Source organism: Nicrophorus vespilloides, unplaced genomic scaffold (genome assembly GCF_001412225.1).
Source record: "Nicrophorus vespilloides isolate i.1.1-1 unplaced genomic scaffold, Nicve_v1.0, whole genome shotgun sequence".
NCBI lineage: Eukaryota > Metazoa > Arthropoda > Insecta > Coleoptera > Silphidae > Nicrophorus > Nicrophorus vespilloides.
In genome coordinates this window covers 121,298-139,744 of record NW_017095536.1, presented here as the reverse complement: position 1 = coordinate 139,744, position 18,447 = coordinate 121,298, and the positions used below count along the sequence as shown (strand labels likewise).

The window sequence follows — 18,447 nt, the reverse complement described above, 5'->3', positions numbered from 1 at the left end:
ATGTGCGTGCGTGCGTGTGAAAAAGTTTTAAGATTTCCTTACTTTTGAGTTTTTCCATTGATTTTTTTCGAATACAATTTGAAGTAAAAATGTTTGCATTTATACATATACTTTATATAATATATATATACTTTAGATAAACAATTTGTTCTGCTCTATGGAGTTTATTTAATTTAATTTTTAGTAATAAATTTCTTATTACAAATAATTCAGTTTCATTTATAAAAACCTTTAGTACTTATTGAACACTTCTTTAAAGCACTGGATTTCCTTCATTTTTTTCCTCGTCTTGTTTATGGATCAATATAAATTTGCCCTTAGTATACTTTAAAGTTGAAACAACATAATAAATGCAATTACATTAGTTAATTACGTTCTGCATTGTTATTTTAGTCAATATTAGATATATTTAGTATATTTTCATTACCCTTTAATAGTTTATAAATAAGTAATTAGTTTTGCAGCTATTTGAATTAGTGAGAATTATATATACTTTCTATTCTATTATTTGAGTAAAATAAACATATGTTGTACACAAAATTATTTTTCATACAAGTCTCTTTTATTCATTTAATTTTTATACTTAGGCGGGCTTAAATTAAGTCTCTTTATGTGCGATTTATTTTTGTATGGATTGTGTCTCTCGATTAGTCCGGTTTCAAACATTCCGCGATATTGGCGAAACCGATTACCCGCACTATATAATATAATAGATATTTGTTATTATCATTTAATACTGGATAAAATAGTTTCAATTAACTATAAAGTTAATTATAAAATATACAAGTTTACTTTTAAATTGGTACAAACACATTTGCACCAATTAGACCTCATTTATTGTTTTCTTATAAAACTAATATTCACAGAGGTGAAAATTATGAATATTTGTTGCAATTACATTTATATACTTTCTAATACAATTTACAATTTGTTGACATGTAAAAATTTGCTACTGATATATTTACACTAAAGGATTTCCCGCACGGGAATTCTCGGGAATTTTCATGATTTATATTTCTCGTTTTTCAGTATTGTATAATATAATATCAACATTCCAAATCTTGTCGTGTCCTAGAGATGGAAAATATAGACATTGTGTAATGTTGTCTGCCGTTATCAATGTGGAACCACAGTTGTTAGGATATTAATGCATTTTATAACAAATTTATTGATTAAATGTAGTTATCATACAAATTTGACTAAGACAATGTACTGCTCTTAATATTATAACTGAGACTAACTATATAAGTACACTTATTCTACTCATACAGATATTATACTAAGTGGAAACGCTTAGTCAACAATTAAGTTTTTTTAATCCGAGTCTGGCTATACTCTCTCATATTCATTTATATAAATAATGTGTTTCAATTAGTTCACTGCTCCCGATGAGATTGGTCCACACTGCGACTTGCTCTGATATCTTATAATAATTTATATAAAAGAGGTGTTTTAGTTAGGACGCACTTCTTATCAAAGATGTGTTTCACTAGGTGTTTCCTGAAAATTTCCGGGTTTACGAAGTGTTCCAATACAGAACAAGTGTGGGAAACCCAGCTGTAGTTGTATCAAAGGATAAACCTTTTAATTCAATTCAAAAGTAATAGTCGCCTGTATCACGAAAATCCGATACGAAAGGTATCGTTGGTTCGACCCTCAAAAAATAGGGCCAAAGAGATTTATATCAATAATAAATTGTTATAAATCTCTTTACAATTAAAAAAAATCAAAAGTACCAAATTCTAAAAGCTCTAACTTATTACAAGGAGATATAGAGTGATATATTTTTTTTTTTGTCCAAACAAAAATTGATAATTTCTTTAAAAAAATATAAAAGTTTTGGAAGATGTACTTTTTGTTTTGTTGCTTTTGTTTTTTTGTCGTTTTTATTAAATAATTGTGATGTCTACATTGAAAAGTATTTATAAATATTTTGTTTATTTTAATCTATTTTTTCAAATTTATGCAGTCAGTAAAAACCATGATAAAGTATGGTAAGATAAGTGAATTTTTTTAAATTGCCCCGACTTACGAACAAATTCGACTTACGAATAACCCTTTGGGACGGAACTAGTTCTTAAGTCGGGAGATACCTGTATTGTATTCAATTCTTAATAAAATTCATTGTAGTTTATGTAGTTAGTTGAAGTCGTTGGTATGAAACAAAGCCCATTTTAGACTTATAATAAACCCTTGAATGTTTCAAATATAGATTGCACAACAAACATTCTTAAAGTTTCAACTGACATCTATGTTAAGCCATCTGTTGGCAATGAGCGGCTATTCATCCGTCAGGCAGTTCCTGGCAGTTGTAGGTAGAGGGCCAAATGTTTTGACAATTGCATTCAATGGCGTCCCGTCCAGATGAGTGCTATTGATTGGAGCGGTGCGGGCTGTTGTTGAAAAATGTGACTGTGCCCGGTGGTTTCAAAATGTGGTGTGCGACGAAACGGGAAAAGTACGGAGTTGGTAAGTGCATCTGCCCTCCATCCCTATCCTCAACCTTTGCAATAAAACTTTCTGAAAAAAGTTGGAACAATTAAAAAATCCAACTTTGATTTTCTTTACCGCAACAGATTTCGAAGAGAGCAACAATAATAGTTTATAAAATTGTTATTTTTTTGTATCTATCTTTCTCTCTGGTTGCTCTGAGAAACGTCACTTTGACGTTTAGAATTTTTGTTTATGCCAGTGTCACAGGTTGCCCGACTTTTTCGGACGAATTGGGTTCTATCTGTTATCAATACGAAATGCGATGAGATAATATGAGTATTGGATAAATGATGATGATAGAACTCTTAAATCAAGATCATTCACTCGAGAAATAATTTGAATTAATATAACATATATATAATGTAGAGTTACGATAGTGACGATAGCGTGGAAAATTTGTTTTATAGATCATTGGAGCATTTATTTTTATAATTAGAAGCGTGTGTTTGAAAAGTCAGGTTGCCAAGATCGTCATCGTCGCGTAATTATGGAAAGGTCCTTCGAATCGTACTCGTCGTTTGCCTTTTTTATCGCAGCTTTCGTGTGCTTCGAATGTTTAACTATACAAATATTATAATTTATCGGGTTCCATAATTAATTAATCCACCAGAGTCATCGGCCCATTAACTGATATCGTGTCCCCGGTGGTGGTTGTCATCTGAATAACAACAAAAGCAATTATCCTGGTTTGCTTGATTGCTGCTGCGGCATTGCATTCGGGCTAAATTGTTTGATGAGCGTCGAGTGTTTTAATGCATGTTGTTCGCCTCGAAGAGTTGATGATTGTCGCAGACTACACTTCCGGTCGCTTCTTGTGCCTCTGCCTCTCTCTATACATCACATCAGGCAGGCACACTCTTTAAAAACATCACATCCTGCCTGGTCGGCCTCCGTGCATATACGATTAGACAGAAGAGGAATAATTTTTCAAGCGCGGCTCCCGTTTCTTCCCATGCGAATTAATATTGCAGGCACGGCCATCTGCATTGAAATTTTCGAAATGAAGACGGCACCCGATTTGCATGAAAAACGCATAAATTTTCTCAAATGTACCTCATTCTAAAGTTCCTACCCTTCCGCGCAATCCTATTGGTAAGCTTTCCCAAGAATTCCTTTTGTTTACCTGTTTCCTATTCATAAACCTGGACCCTTCTTTTACAAAGACAATTCAGAATTTAAAAAAATGTTAATGTTACAGGAAATGTTAGAGTTTCTGTTCATCCCAATTCTGCGGTCAGACGCGAACCAATTCATGCATTATTTCAATCACCAAATTGCAAAATTGCATTAGTCATACACAGTATAAACGTTCTCTGCGTATTTTCTTTATAAAGATCATGCGCGAAATATCAAAGTCCGATTATAGAAAATCTATACAATTTTCATTCTACAAATAATTTAAGACAAAGAAGTATGTCTGCGTTGTGTATTTTATTACAATAAAGAAATAGCTCGAAATATCAAAGTCCGATTTTGAAAAATCATTGTAGAAATAATTAAAAAATAAACAGTATTTCTACATTATTTATTTTATTACAAATAACATAAAACTCGAAATATCATATTCTGATTTTAGAACAAAAGTGATTTGTTTATTGTAAAAATAAATTAAGACAAAAAAAGTTTGTCTGCATAACTAATTATGTTACAAATAATATAAAGCTCGAAATATCAAAATTTAATTTGAGAAAAAGTGTAAAATTAAGACTAAAAAGCTAAGATATCAGTTCAATTTTTTATAAAATTTTCAATTTAGAAATAAATCAAGATTTAAAAAAGCATGTCTGCATTGAGTATTTAATTAAAATATAGATCAAATAATATATAATATAAAACAGGGGTTCCCAAACTTTTTTAGAATGCGGCACCCTTAATATATCATATTATTTAGTAAAGCCGCAGCGCGCAGTTTGGGAACCCCTGGTGTAAAACATTCATACACTAGCCTCAATCATAAAACATATTCCTTTGAAATAGCTAGGATATTTTATAAAATCGAACCTTTATTACTGTTTGCCTAACATACACATCCATCTCTGCTCCAAACTAAAGAAAATAAATATATGGTGTTTATTTAAGTTTCTATATTGCACTCAAAATGAGTTCGAATATAAAACGAACTATTGTCTTATATTTACTTTAACCGTGCTGCTTCTTAAATATATTTTTTTAATTAGCACTAAAAAAATAAACAAATAAATCATAAATCTGTTATTACTGTTTGAAATTTTCATGACTCGCAAAAAAAATCAATTATGCAAGTTTTTTTAAACATATTTTTTCCGACATATTTAATAATAGAAGTTAACTAGACAATAGCTGATTTTCACATTATCATTTATTTAAATGCAATTATGTAATATACGTCGTTGTGTTTTTAAGTATCTGTAATGATAGATATAGGTAATTTGAAGTTAAAAACAAGATTGTTTTCTACCATATTTTGAAGTAGTTACTCAGTCTTTTGTTATATGGAAATATCTCTCACGAAAGCATTTGTTTCTATCTATGGACGTATACATTGAATACCAAAGCGGAAAATGGATTTTTTTTAGTGAATGTCCCTATTTGAACTTAATCCTTGCCTCGCGCTCACAGAACAGAAGCATGCCGTAAAGTGTTTATGAAGTGGCAACGACGTCCCAATAACAGTTTCCGTTTCCGGGCGGGTAGAAGTCATAGAAGCCGCATAAATCTCTTCGGCTCATGACTCCATATAAAAACCGTGATTACTGTTTTTTTTGATACTCCTCGAAGTTTGTAGCAGTTGTCAATTATGCACGTGCAGAGCAGCAATTACTTTTACGTAAGATACGTAACGCAGTTGGAGTTTAATCGAAATATACAAATAACGCTCCGAATAGATTTAATTGAATATCAAATATTTTTAATATGCATGTCTGTTGACACGAGTAAGCAAAATGTGTCGAGTAATGCTTAGTGAAACCATCGATCACGCGAAAATATCAATTTTCGAACATGAATCACGGAGCTCATCGTTTTATTTTCTTGACAGCAGCAGCGAAGTGTTTCACAGCTGCCAAATTGATTGATGATGAACTTATCTAATCGTGATGCTTCCGTTTGCATTCCGCTTCATAGTTATTATGATTTTCAGCAATTTACAATTGGAAAGGGGACACGAAATGCGGCCTTCCCTTGGAGATCGGAGAGACGGTGCAGATCCTCGAGGAATGCGCCGGTTGGTATCGCGGATTTACCACGAAGAATCGGTCCACGAAGGGCATATTTCCGTTGTCCTATATCCACCTAAAGCCCTGCAAAGTTGACAATGAGGGGCTCTTCGAGAGCGTTGTTCCATTGGAAGATCCGGTCGTCCGAGAAGTTACCTTAGTTTTAAGAGAATGGGCGGACATTTGGAAGCGTCTTTTCGTGGTAAGCTATATGATCTTAACATTTGAGACCGCTCTTAATTCATGATTCAATTAGGAAAAGGAGACGTACAAGTTCGAGACGGTGGGGAAGGTGATGCGGGATCTGCTGGAATGGCGGAGACAGCTAGTTTCCGGGACTTTGACCCAGGATCAAACGCGCGAGCTGAAACTGAAGATCATTGCCAAAATCGATTGGGGAAACAGGTGAGTCTTCGTAAACATAATTATTTATTTGTCAAATAAGGCACATACATGTCAATATAATATAATAATATCCGCGCTTTGAATACCAAAGCCGTCTAAGAATAATATACTATATAAGCTTAGGAGGAAAATCTTAGTAAATAATTGGAAACTTAAACATTATACAATTTATCAATCACAAATATTTGTTTGTATATATATACGTAAAAATTAAACTTAAATTGAGAAAGGAAAAAAAATACTTGTATCAAAAGAAAAATATCTCAGGCGGTGAGATCTCTAAACTTACTATGGCAGAAAAAAACATTTATAGAGAACTTTAAGAAAAAAAGTAAATGCTCTGGCTGCTTTCTTCTCTCACTCCTCGTATTTATGTCTCAGTCTCTTTGAATTTTTCTATCTCCGGGTAAATTGGACTCATCTCCAAAGTGCTCGGTGCAGACGGCAAATTGCTGTTGCTACCAAAGTTCAGGCGTCTCACTAGCTCCTCCAGGATTTCGCCGAAAACCATCAAATTCATATTTTGTCCTAGCAAATGCAACAGGAAGAAATCTCCAACCTACAATTAAAAAAAACGCAAATTAGATTTTGTATTGCAAATGAAAATGTTAAATGAATTTACCTGTGTCTTGCGGATGATTGCATCTACGCCGTTCGGTGTTCCGAATCTGAACCTCCTCTTCATGATGGTTTCGCGAGTGCTGGGCAACATTACTACGGCCAATGAATAAACAAGAGCCAAACCAGAAATAACTGCTAAGATGATGAACCAGAACCAAAGGAACACGAAGATCTTTTCGTTCAGAATGTTCAAGGCCAGTACGCAAAGAGCGTCGTGTTTTTGTATAGAACCGGATGCCCCAAATTTGTGGAATGTGCACTTAGTCACTCTGGGGAATACCGCGACCATCGGATCGGTACGATTCTCCTGATCCATGTTCATGAAACGAATCACGTCGGTACCGTAATCTAAGAAAGCTCCGCCCAAGAACTTATCGGTCATGAAAATGTTCAATAACTACGGAAGAAAACAACATAGTTTACTTACTAATTAATGATTATCAAATAAGACATTGCCTTCAATTAAGTTCAATTAATCTCGTGCCGAGTTGCACGTAATACTCAAGGATAGTTAAGTAAGTATAGTATTTAACGCCTTCGTTTTTTGAGTATATATTATGAGGTATACTTACAACATTGATGAAGTTCAGTCCTTCGCAGAGGAAATAGATAAAGGCATACGTATTATGCAAATGCATACTTTCCATGATGTATTGCACCAATCTGGAGATGCGCGGAGCCCTTTCAGCCTTGTTACCGATGATGGTGCCGCGCATACCATCAGAGATCTTGCGGATTTTATCCTCCTCCCAGATCTTCCAAATCCAGTGCGGAATGTAGAACAAAATTCCCTAAAATGTAGAAGAAATATTTAGTTGACGGCTTGGATGAGAGCTTGGATCAATTAATTACCTGTAGGAAAAGCACGAATGGAACCCACTGATAATAGCTGTGATACACTTTGTCCTGGTTATCGTTACCTAAACCTGGATGCGCCACGTGCGTTCCCACGCGTTTCCCTTGCTCGTGGGGAAGCGTGAAAGTATAAGTAATCCAGCAGTAGGTGTTTATTACGTGTCCCGGAATAGAGCCTTCGTTGATGCACATGATTGGATCACCTGCAAATCCAAATTGCTGTTAATAAATGTTCATAATGCATAATAAGCAGATGCGTTTACCAATCAAATTATTAGCAGTAACGATGATGCAACAGCAAAACAGGATAGCCGACGTGATCCTGTAGTGGGCCCTGAAGACCATGTTATCTATGACGGCTTTATCCAGCAGGTAGCGGATCTTTACGAAGCCCGCCACCGCCGATACCATCCCAAACACCGTCATCTTGAATTATCTTTTGAGATACCTGCGTAACGGAAAAAGAACGTGAAATGAATAGAATATTATCGAGTACCAGGAATTAGCTCGAATACATGGATTAATGATATTCAAACCGCATAACATTCTTTAAATATTGGAAACTGAATAATTCTATGGAATTAAAGGTTTCTCAGATATTTCATCATTTATATATATTTTTAATGAAGCCAAGTGATGTGGGTTAGTTAACACAGTTGTTTTCGTTTCTCTCTTATAAAATAATGAAACTAGAACGAATATATATTTACAAACTTATGTTTACATGCTTAGGTAATATTACTAAGAAAAGTAATAAAAACTATTGCATAATAAAAGAAATATGTGTTTCTAACAGTAAAGTTTTTATCTTGAATACAATTCTAACGCGTTTCCTCCTGATGTTGATTACTATTGTCGGGTTTAGCTTAAACATCAGTTTCTCTTTAAATTAAATGACCATTGTACATCGAAGATAAAGAGGTGGAATTGTTAATTCACACATGTTACTAATGACGATGACAAATACACGCGTTTCTAAATACACATAACATAGTTTACTCATATTATCAAACTGGCCAAACAAAGCATATTTGAGACATGTAGAAGTTCAATTTACGACATATATATATACAAAGTTTTTTGTTCTGTTGCGTGTTAAAAATCTGATTATTGAAATATTGATAACCTTTCGAGTGCAAGGCTTGGCTGCGTGTGTTACTAAATTGAAGCCTCAACTGGAAAATTGTCGGGGATAATTGCGCAGGGTCGCTTCAGAAGCATCCTGCTTAACTAAGTAAAATATGTTTACCTTCTTTCTTTGAATGTTACTCGATGTACCCACCAAACTGTTGATCGTTTGGATCGTTGTAGATTTCCTTTATTTATTTTTTATTTATCGTTTGTTATCTGAAGCGGCTCCCAGTTTTTGTTTTCTTCTTGGCCTCTCTATGCACAAGAGTGAACGTACCGTCTACTGGTTAAAAATCGAAAGAAGTGTGTCGCTGTTGATCAAAACATCTTGGGTCGCCGACGATCCAAGTAAAACTACTGCTGAACATTCTAAAAACCATTCGAAACACTGGAAGAGCGAGACAGATGTATACGTGTTTGTGGAGGGAGAAGTCTGCACATGAACAGGCCCTCTTTATCTGGCCCATTGTCTGGACTCTCGTATTCTCTCGCTCGACGAGGCAAGCAACCATATTGAAAAACACAATCCCGTTTCCTTTCGGGTTCTTCGCTCATCCATGGCCATGTTAGACAAAAATTCAACCCTAAACGAATCACATAAGTGTCCCGCAAAGAATTTTAATAACGATTTATTCACTGGCATATAAAGTGATCGAATGCATTTTGCAATTACGCAAGAGATCGCTTATTCTGCAGCGTTCTCTTTTGTTACTTCAATTGGTAACGCACCTGTAACCGGTCTGCATACTAAGTACAGTCGGTGTCATAAAATGGGGACCGGCTTTAGGTACAATCCATCCATCCAGCCTCCTCTCGGCTACCTGCAGATTTATCCAAATATTTGATTTAGGCTTTAGTTAACTGGAGGAAAAGCGTTTCTTCTGCCACGATAATGCCAGCTTGGCATTTATGAATGAAAAAGTGCAATGCATTATGTTCGCATTAGCGAATGCCCAAGGCTGCCAAGAATTCCATAAATCATGTAACATTAAAAAAACTGCTGGAACGAACAATATCTTTAGAATCAAAACGACAATATTTACTTTATATTTATATTTTGTGTAATAGATAAGGCGAAGCGAACATTGCGCAATCGAAACTTTCTTTTTTTTTTCTAAATCAAGATTTTTCATTTTGTTCTCTCTCGTCCAGGTGTCAACGATTTGTATCCATTTCATTTTATTTATTTATTTTCTATCTCTCCTCTGCTGGCCGCATCGGAATTCTCATCGATGTGTTAGCCGCATGAGGAGGTCACGACTGGAAACGTTGACACAATGTAAAATAAAATGCAGCTCGAGTGCTCACCGTGTGTGTGTACAGATGAATGCAACTTTAGCCTTCGAGAGCTTTTAAGTTCAGTGAACTTGAATTGAAGTTGTAGAACTAGAAGAAGCATAATAATAATAATGTATGCAGGAGTTGAGGAAGAGTAAGCGGGAGAGAAAGAGAAAAAAGCGCAAACCGTGCATCAAAACTGCCTCGGGGGGAAATTCTTCTACCTGTACCCTACAGATTCTCGGAATATCAGAATTAATCACGGAATCTTTAGCTCTTACTCACTGCCTCACGTATTACCCTTTTTCTTTTTGATTGTACTTATTAAGAATTTTATAGACATTTTCGCAAAATGTTCTTTAGAAAATGTTTTGTTTATGTATTTTTATTTATTATGTTAGTAGCTTTCTCTCCCAATTTTCCATCGACAATGCACTTTATTAGCGCAAATTTGTAATTTGTTACACAGATGTTGCACTAATAGAATATAATGTTAGCAGAAATATTATAGTTAATATGTTAATCAATTTTACCAATAATTTTACTTATCCAAGTAATATTCGCCCCCACGCGTTGCTTAACTTTTGTAAGCTGCGAAACATCAAGTTCCAAAGGCCACGCGTCTGATTACTGATAAATAACATACAAAAATAAAATCTACTTCAATTACGTATTTTTTTAATTCTAACCAATATTGATATTCAGAAGAAATATTTTAATAATAATTCTATTTTTTTTTCTTTGTATAAAAGCTATATAACATTCAAATTACTCAATTCTTACAGTTTATATTAATTAATTTTGAATAATTAAATATGAATAAATATTAATTTAAAAAAATCGTTAATGAAACAGCAAAAATAAATGTTAAGTACAAATATATGATTTATTTTGAAAAAATGTAATGAATGTCAGGCGATTGAAAATGGTTTATTGTGGAATATTTAAGAGCAAGTTGTTGTGCATATTTCACCCAAGTTGTTGTTGGGTGCAATATGCACAATTGCAAACAAGCAATGCTTAATTATAAGTCATTGTCTAACGTATAAAATCAATATTCCTGAATACACTTTGTTTGAGTGTAGTTTAAAATGAATTATCAATTCTTGAAGAGACTGTGAAAGTTTTTGAAGAGATTATTTGCTCGTAGGAAACTGGGTCTAGACCTGGTGCCTAGGCAAGGTGCCCAAATGGTTGATCCCGATTCCATGTCCGTGGTTGAGCTATACCACGTCCACGTTTCCAGCGCTGAAAGTTCTCAGGGAGCTTCGGTGAGTTTTCTATAAAGTTAATAACTTTTTGTTTTAATATTGCACCTTTATTTGTAGTCACGAGGGACGATAAAGCGTAAAGAGACGAAGAAGATCTTAACGCATCACCTGTACTTCTGCATGCGGGACTTCGGGCATCACATCGGTGAAGACACGGAGATCTACTTCTCGTTATACGACGCCAAGAAGCAGAGCTACATTTCCGAAAGGTTCCTAGTCAAAATCTCCAAAGAGGGCTTCTCGAATTACATTGAAAAATTGCATAGCAACTGCACTATATTCACGGTAAATCTCGTTTAAGCATTATTTTACCAACAACTTTAATCGCTATTCTTATTTTCTTTCGCAAAGGATTTGGGTAATACCGACCTGAATCGGGACATATACATAGTTGCTCATGTGATGAGGATCGGCAAAATGTGCTATTCAGAGAGTTCCAAAAAGACTGAGAAATACGCTACCACGCTGCAGCAGGTGTACAAGAGACCCCATGGTGTTGCGGTGCAGAACATGGGTGACTTGTTGAATCACAAGGAGTCTGAGGAGCGCGAGTTCCCTATGAAGGTGTTCCAGTGCGAGGATAAGGATTTCCATCAGTTGCACGAGAACATCATCAGGCAGTCTGGGAAGTACAACGCGTTATCTTGCCAACCAAACTACGGCATCATAATTTCGCTCAAAATGCTTCACGGACAACTCGCACAAATCAAGGAGGATAATCCGCTTCTCTTCAAGAACATCAGTCTTACAAACAAGCTCGGATTCCCGGATGTTATTATGCCGGGAGATGTACGGAACGATCTTTACTTGAATTTGGAAAGAGGAGAATTTGAGAGGGGCGGAAAATCTACTGGGAAAAATATTGAAGTTAGCATCCTGGTTCTAGACAGCGAGAAAAATATCATTAAGGTAGGAAAAACAAATTGGATTATTGTAATGTTTAATAATGACTTCTTATAGAATTGCTTGTGGGGGGCATCTGGATGTGAAGGTTATTCAGAGTATAATTCTATGATCATCTACCATCACAATTCTCCGGCCTGGGCGGAGAACGTTAGGCTCACTTTACCAATAGACAAGTTCGCAGGAGCTCACGTGCGATTAGAATATAGGCATTGCTCAAGTAAGGATCTCCATTCCAATTTTAATACAATTATTGATGTAACTTTTGTACTATGCAGCGCGTGAGAAGAACGATAAGAAACTGTTCGGATTCTCGTTCATCCGCTTGATGGATAAAGACGGCGCCGCTGTTCAGGATGGTCAACACGAACTGTTCATTTACAAGTGCGAGGATGCACAGAAATTAGATAATTGCGGTTACCTAATGCTGCCCGCGTACAACAAAGATTCCGAAGGCAATCACGAATGCGTCGGATCGTTTGCACGCAGCCAAAAGGAATTGGTATTTGTGAAGACTCTTCTTTGCTCCACGAAACTTACACAGAACGGTTAGTTAGATGCAATTTAAATTGATAATTGTATAATAATATTTCGTTTCAGTGGATTTACTGTCATTACTGCGCTGGAAATCGCATCCAGAACGAATCGCTGAATCATTGAATAGAGTTCTCCGGCTGGGCGACGAAGAGCTAGTTAAATTTCTGCAGGATGTGCTTGACGCTTTATTCGCGCTGTTTTCGACAGAAGAAGGAAATTCAACTGCGTATAGTGGAATTGTTTTCCACGTGCTGGTCTCGATTTTCAGTTTACTAGACGAATCGAAGTTTCAGTATTTCAAGCCAGTATTAGACGCATACATCAAGGATCACTTTGCCGCCGCTTTAGTCTACAAGTAAATACTTGTAAAACCATTCACATTCGATGTAACTTTTCTTCGTTTCGGTTTCAGAGGGCTACTTACTAGTGTGCAGCATTGTGCCGATTGGATCCTGTCGTTTGAGAAGCAAGAGCCAGTGCAGAAGTGCTTCAAGAGTTTGGAATACATCTTCAAACTGATAATACAGAGTAGAATACTATTCTCGAGAGCGAGCTGTGGTCAGTTTGAAGATAACTTCCGAAGGGACTTGAACAGCGTCTTCGTCTCTCTAAACAACATGCTGAATCAATCCAGCGTTTTTGTCGTCGATACACAGGTTTGTGATATTGACGTTGATTATATGATTCATAGCTAATGTAATTGTTGTCTATATAGGTGGCTTTGTTATTGTCGATAAGTGCTGTGTTTGAGCAGCTTGTTGATATATTGTCGGTGCTGGAGGTGACTAAGTTGGCTACAACTATGCTTGATTCGACAAAGGATGGTGTAGCGCAAATTGTCCAGGCAAAACTAACGGCTATTAGGAATTTAATGACCGGCAGATTATTCCACGACGATGAGTCTAGGAACATATTGCTTGCTAACGCTTGCAAACATCTCAGGAACCATCTTAGTAGACGCGATGAGCTTAGATTATGTACCGAAATCCTGGGAGAAATCTTGGGCTTCCTCTTCAAGCAACGTATCCAATGTGACGAGATGGGAAAGATCAACAATTGTATACACCACGACGTCGATACACTGTGCGTCAGCACTTTTGATGTCCTCATACAAACAGTTTCTATTATAATAGATAAAGAAACCAAAGTTATTGTAAGTGTAAATATTTAGCAAATAATATACATATCTTATTTACGATTTATTTACAGGGATCTTTGGTTGCTTGTTTAGTTGGTCTTTTGCAACTTTTAGACGAGTTTCACTACAAGCGTCTTTGGGAAACTCTGATGGGTCCCGCGCATGATAGAAAACCACTGAAGGATTTCTTGATGCGCGTCTTTATGGTCTTCCGAAACTTGGTCAAATTGGAAGTCTTCCCGCCGGACTGGCTCATTATCAAAATGGTTACAAATAATGTGATGCTTCGTTCTTTACAAGAACTAGCCCAACCACTAGCTTTCAAGTTCTTGGACACGAGAGGCGGATATTTCGATAAAGATGTAATTATCATAAACCATTTATGTATATTATAAATGTAATTTGATTATTTTTTGTAGCTCTGGACAATTTACTTCAATTTAGCGGTCGATTATCTTACGCAATCATCGTTACAATTGGAGCAATTTTCTGATGTTAAACGGGAGAAGATCATCGAAAAATACGGCGATATGAGGGTGCTGATGGGCTTCCAAATCCTTTCCATGTGGTCGCAGCTCGGCGAAAATAAGCTTCATTTTATCCCTTCGATGGTTGGACCCTTCCTAGAGGTCACCCTGGTACCTGAGATCGAGTTGCGGAAAGCCACGTTGCATATATTCTTCGACATGATGGAATGCGAGCAGAAAGCGCGAGGAAACTTCCGGCAAGTCGAGAGCGAGCTCATCGATAAGTTGGATATTTTAATATCGGAGAACAAAGGCGACGATGAATACCGACAGCTCTTCAATACAATGTATGTATTAACATTTTTTATTTATTATCATTCATTTCTTCATAACTTTCACGCTGCATATTGTTTAAAAAAGGGAGCATTTGAGCGCTGTGTAAGTATAGTGTTTTAATTTAAGCCATGTGTATGAATAAAATAATGAATGTATATCTATTGTAAAGGCTTTTGGATCGAGTTCAAGCTGAGGATCCGGCATGGAAGGATAGCGGAGCGGCTTTCATAAGCTCCGTCACGAGATTGCTCGAGAGATTATTGGATTACAGAAGCGTGATCCAAGGCGACGAGAATAGGGATAAACGGATGTCCTGCACTTTTAATTTATTGGTAAGAATACTTTCATTTAACGAACGTATTTGAGTAAGATTAACTTCTTTTTAGAACTTCTACAAGAACGAGTTTAACCGTAAGGAAATGTATCTGAGATATATTTATAAACTGCACGATTTGCACATGAGTGCTGAGAACTACACCGAAGCCGGATTCACGATGAAACTATACGCGGATCAATTGAGTTGGACGAACACCGTGATAACAATGGATCCCCATTATGCCGGATTTACGGAGTGCAAGGTGAAAGAGGAACTGTATCAGCAAATTATCAATCATTTCGATAGAGGCAAGTGTTGGGAGAAGGGTGTGCCACTGTTGAAAGAGTTGGCCAATTTGTACGAGAACCAGCTCTTCAATTATCGAGACTTGAGCAGTATCCTGAAGATGCAGGCGAAATTCTTTGACAACATCCTTCAGCAACTCCGTCCAGAGCCCGAATATTTTAGAGTCGGCTTCTACGGTCTAAGTTTTCCTCTGTTTGTCAGGGTATGTTATATTGTGGTTGATTTAAGAACGACATTTTATTCTATATCTTTCAGAATAAACAATTTGTATATAGAGGATTGGAATACGAGAGAATTGGTGCTTTCACACAGAGATTGCAGACTGAGTTTCCCTCAGCCCAGATCCTCATGAAGAACACGCCTCCATCTGAATCTATAATTAATTCAGAAGGACAATGTATCCTTTTTTACTTTTAAATGCAAGCTGTCTTTTAATACCACAAATCGTAGCAATTTCTTAATTTAATTAATAGTTATTCAAATATGCAACGTTAAGCCCATCCCGGAATCAAATCCCATAACGATGGCGGCAGATGCTCCGCAAGAGGTGGCCAGGTTTTATCACTACAATGATGTGAAGAGGTTCCAATGCGATAGGCCCGTCCACAAAGGCATTGTCGATAAAGAAAATGAGATTAAGACACTCTGGATCGAGCGCACGATTCTGGAGATTGAATGCACTTTACCGGGGATATTAAGATGGTTCGAAGTGATCGACCGTAAAACTGACGAGATTCCACCGATAAAATACGCTTGCGAAACAATGAAGTCTGTGGATAAAGAGTTGAGGCAGTTGATTGCCATCTACAGCGTGGATAGGCGGAGGAATTTAAATCCGTTCACTATGAGATTACAAGGCATCATCGATGCCAACGTTCAAGGCGGAATCAGCAAATACCAGCAGGCTTTCTTCACAAAAGAGTTTACTAAGATTTGCCCGCCAGAGCACATGAATTACGTGTACACTTTGAAAAATATGATCCTGGACACAACACAGGTTATAGAAGAGGGTTTGAATTTACATGGGACACTGGCTCCAGATGGTGTTAAACCTCTGCACCAGAGATTGATCGAACGGTTTGCTCAGCTGAAGCAGAGCTTAGGATGCTCGAATCCATTGAAACGGCAACAGTCGGAAAGTATCGTCAAGTGAGTTTATTATTATTTACACAATTTTGCCTGTAGATTAATATGGTATGTTTAAGTTCTCCGTTGCCGCCGCTACCAAACGAAAAGCGTACGTCGGAGATGAATCACAGTAATCGCTCTTCAAATTCCAGTGGAAACTACGGATATTTGGTGGAGTATCAAGCGTTTGAAGGAGAGGATCCCTATACCAAACCAATGGTTAGACCCAAAAGCATAAGTATTGTAACAAAGAAGCACTATTTAATCGAGAAAATTAACTTTTTCGAGAAACTAGCAAGCACAAAGTTTACTAACTAACAGCCATTTTGCATGCCAAGCTAATTAGTACGTAGAATATTGCTTTGCTCGATCGTATCATCGCATTAATAGGACGAGTTGATTTTAGGATGTCGATAAGAATACATTGAGTAGAGAAAATTTAACTTTACCGATGATGTCGCACGGTGGTAACAACTCTAGCGCGCCGCCGATCCCGCATCGGGATAATAGACCACGTTCTCAGGGATTTACGAATACCTATATGGAGATCGCGAAGACACCGACTCGATCGAGCACCGATTACTCCAGTTTGCCGTCTCTGAAATCAAGGTAAATAATTCGGATCGAATAAAATGTATTGATTATTTGATTTTGTTATTATTTTTTTCAGATCTGATTCGGAATCGAATGATATTCCACTTCCTCCGAAACCGACGCATAGCAGAGAGCGTTCCTTGACAAAGCCACCATCGCCTAGGTTGCTTAGGCATTCGATGGCTACTCCCACCGAACCTACTACTCCTCTTAGAAATTCTTGGCCAGACGGCACAGCGGAAGAGGCTCCGCCACTTCCTCCACGCTCCCACACTCCGGACAAAAGGGCACCTTCTCTGTCAGAACAACCTCCCAACATACCGAAAAGAGGACACAAAAAGTCGACACCTTCGGTTTTCAGCATCGATTCCGTTGTTGATATAGCTTTGGAGGATACGCAACTAAATTCTTCTACTAACAGCCTGACGCACACCGAGCCCTCAGAACACGACCTTCGCGATTCCGGTATTAGCATGACGGACCACTCGAACCACCTCAACAACTTTAACAACACATGTTACGAAGAGTTCGATGTCAGATTGCATCAGCAGGATATGAACATCAACGCTAGTCCTAACGATCGCAGCCCGAAAGCTGAGAATCCGCCGCCCATACCGCCAAAGTCCAATCTGAACTCGTCTTTGAACTCCAGTTTCGAGTTCACTGGTAGCATGGAGAGGAAACGCGGCGATTCTGGCTTGGAGATGGCATCGCCGGACAACTATTCGGTACCCAAGTTAAAGACGGAAGAGAAAGAGCAGAACGATAGTCCTTGCTGAAAGCAGTTTGCGTTTAGTGATCAACAAATATTTTCATTCCACGTATCCAGGTATATAGAAAGAGAGATATACGTAGCCTCGTAATATTTAAATCATTCAACTATATGTATATACATATAAGTATATATTATACATGCATATAAATACGAACAAAACGTATATAGATTTTAAGTTGGTCGTGAGTTGCTGCAATAATAATAATTCTAAATAGCCTGTAAAGAAAGAACGTGTGCCAAATTTTACCCTGTTTGGTACATTTCCCAAAGATCGTCGTCTGCCAATCAACGAATTGAACCCTCTATATAATAACTATGATTATATTCCAAATACAAATCGGATTATTTTTATAATATAATAACTATATGCGCGGTGCTATAAAAAAAATATTTCCATATTCAGGCGGAGCATAGGAACGAGCATATATTAAAAGAAATCAAGGACAGAGCACATCTCTAACTCTTATAAGTACCTTATTTAACCTTTTTTCTTTTGTAGTAAATTTAACAACATATACATACATACTAGTCATATGAAATGATATTTATATTTTTCATCTCTATTTTATACTATACATATAAGAGACCAATCTGTATTTTTAACTATCGTATATTTAATTTAACCACTGTGTAATTGTAATTGTGAATTTATGTAGAATTAAATGCAAACAAGAAAAAACACTTAAAAAAATAATATTA

At 36.7% G+C, this 18,447-nt stretch overlaps 2 protein-coding genes across 3 annotated transcripts; one reads left to right on the top strand and one right to left on the bottom strand.

Annotated features, from left to right (window-relative positions):
• Nucleotides 1-2,324: 2,324 nt before the first annotated feature.
• On the top strand, nucleotides 2,325-18,396 carry LOC108569562 (dedicator of cytokinesis protein 3). Of its 2 annotated transcripts, XM_017931153.1 has the most exons (21): nucleotides 2,325-2,469; nucleotides 5,612-5,889; nucleotides 5,944-6,092; nucleotides 11,128-11,248; nucleotides 11,306-11,533; nucleotides 11,600-12,157; nucleotides 12,209-12,371; nucleotides 12,430-12,699; nucleotides 12,752-13,043; nucleotides 13,101-13,344; nucleotides 13,404-13,841; nucleotides 13,898-14,188; nucleotides 14,246-14,640; nucleotides 14,714-14,731; nucleotides 14,799-14,961; nucleotides 15,016-15,453; nucleotides 15,507-15,648; nucleotides 15,725-16,400; nucleotides 16,457-16,598; nucleotides 16,786-16,988; nucleotides 17,050-18,396. In XM_017931153.1, exons 1-21 carry the CDS (start codon nucleotides 2,433-2,435, stop codon nucleotides 17,750-17,752), a joined length of 5,949 nt encoding a protein of 1,982 aa, XP_017786642.1. In that variant the 5' UTR covers nucleotides 2,325-2,432; the 3' UTR covers nucleotides 17,753-18,396. The 2 variants fall into 2 exon arrangements, with proteins under 2 accessions (XP_017786642.1, XP_017786650.1); XM_017931161.1 differs by lacking the exon at nucleotides 14,714-14,731 and having other exon boundaries at nucleotides 17,050-18,395.
• On the bottom strand, nucleotides 6,104-9,067 carry LOC108569575 (innexin inx3). Its single transcript, XM_017931174.1, has 6 exons — nucleotides 8,818-9,067; nucleotides 7,832-8,016; nucleotides 7,566-7,771; nucleotides 7,286-7,504; nucleotides 6,715-7,110; nucleotides 6,104-6,651 (listed from the first exon to the last, which is right to left on the bottom strand). Exons 2-6 carry the CDS (start codon nucleotides 7,992-7,994, stop codon nucleotides 6,463-6,465), a joined length of 1,173 nt encoding a protein of 390 aa, XP_017786663.1. The 5' UTR covers nucleotides 7,995-8,016; nucleotides 8,818-9,067; the 3' UTR covers nucleotides 6,104-6,462.
• Nucleotides 18,397-18,447: the final 51 nt, after the last annotated feature.

Bases quoted from the DNA above. Each gene is read 5' to 3' on its own strand.
- LOC108569562 (XM_017931153.1), top strand. From the start codon at position 2,433: ATGTGGTGTGCGACGAAACGGGAAAAGTACGGAGTTG. The intron at 5,890-5,943 runs GTAAGCTATATG...TGATTCAATTAG, and splicing joins TTTGGAAGCGTCTTTTCGTG to GAAAAGGAGACGTACAAGTT. The intron at 16,989-17,049 runs GTAAATAATTCG...TATTTTTTTCAG, and splicing joins TTGCCGTCTCTGAAATCAAG to ATCTGATTCGGAATCGAATG.
- LOC108569575 (XM_017931174.1), bottom strand. From the start codon at position 7,994: ATGACGGTGTTTGGGATGGTATCGGCGGTGGCGGGCTTCGTAAAGATC. The intron at 7,505-7,565 runs GTAATTAATTGA...TCTACATTTTAG, and splicing joins CATTCGTGCTTTTCCTACAG to GGAATTTTGTTCTACATTCC. The intron at 6,652-6,714 runs GTAAATTCATTT...TTTTAATTGTAG, and splicing joins CAATCATCCGCAAGACACAG to GTTGGAGATTTCTTCCTGTT.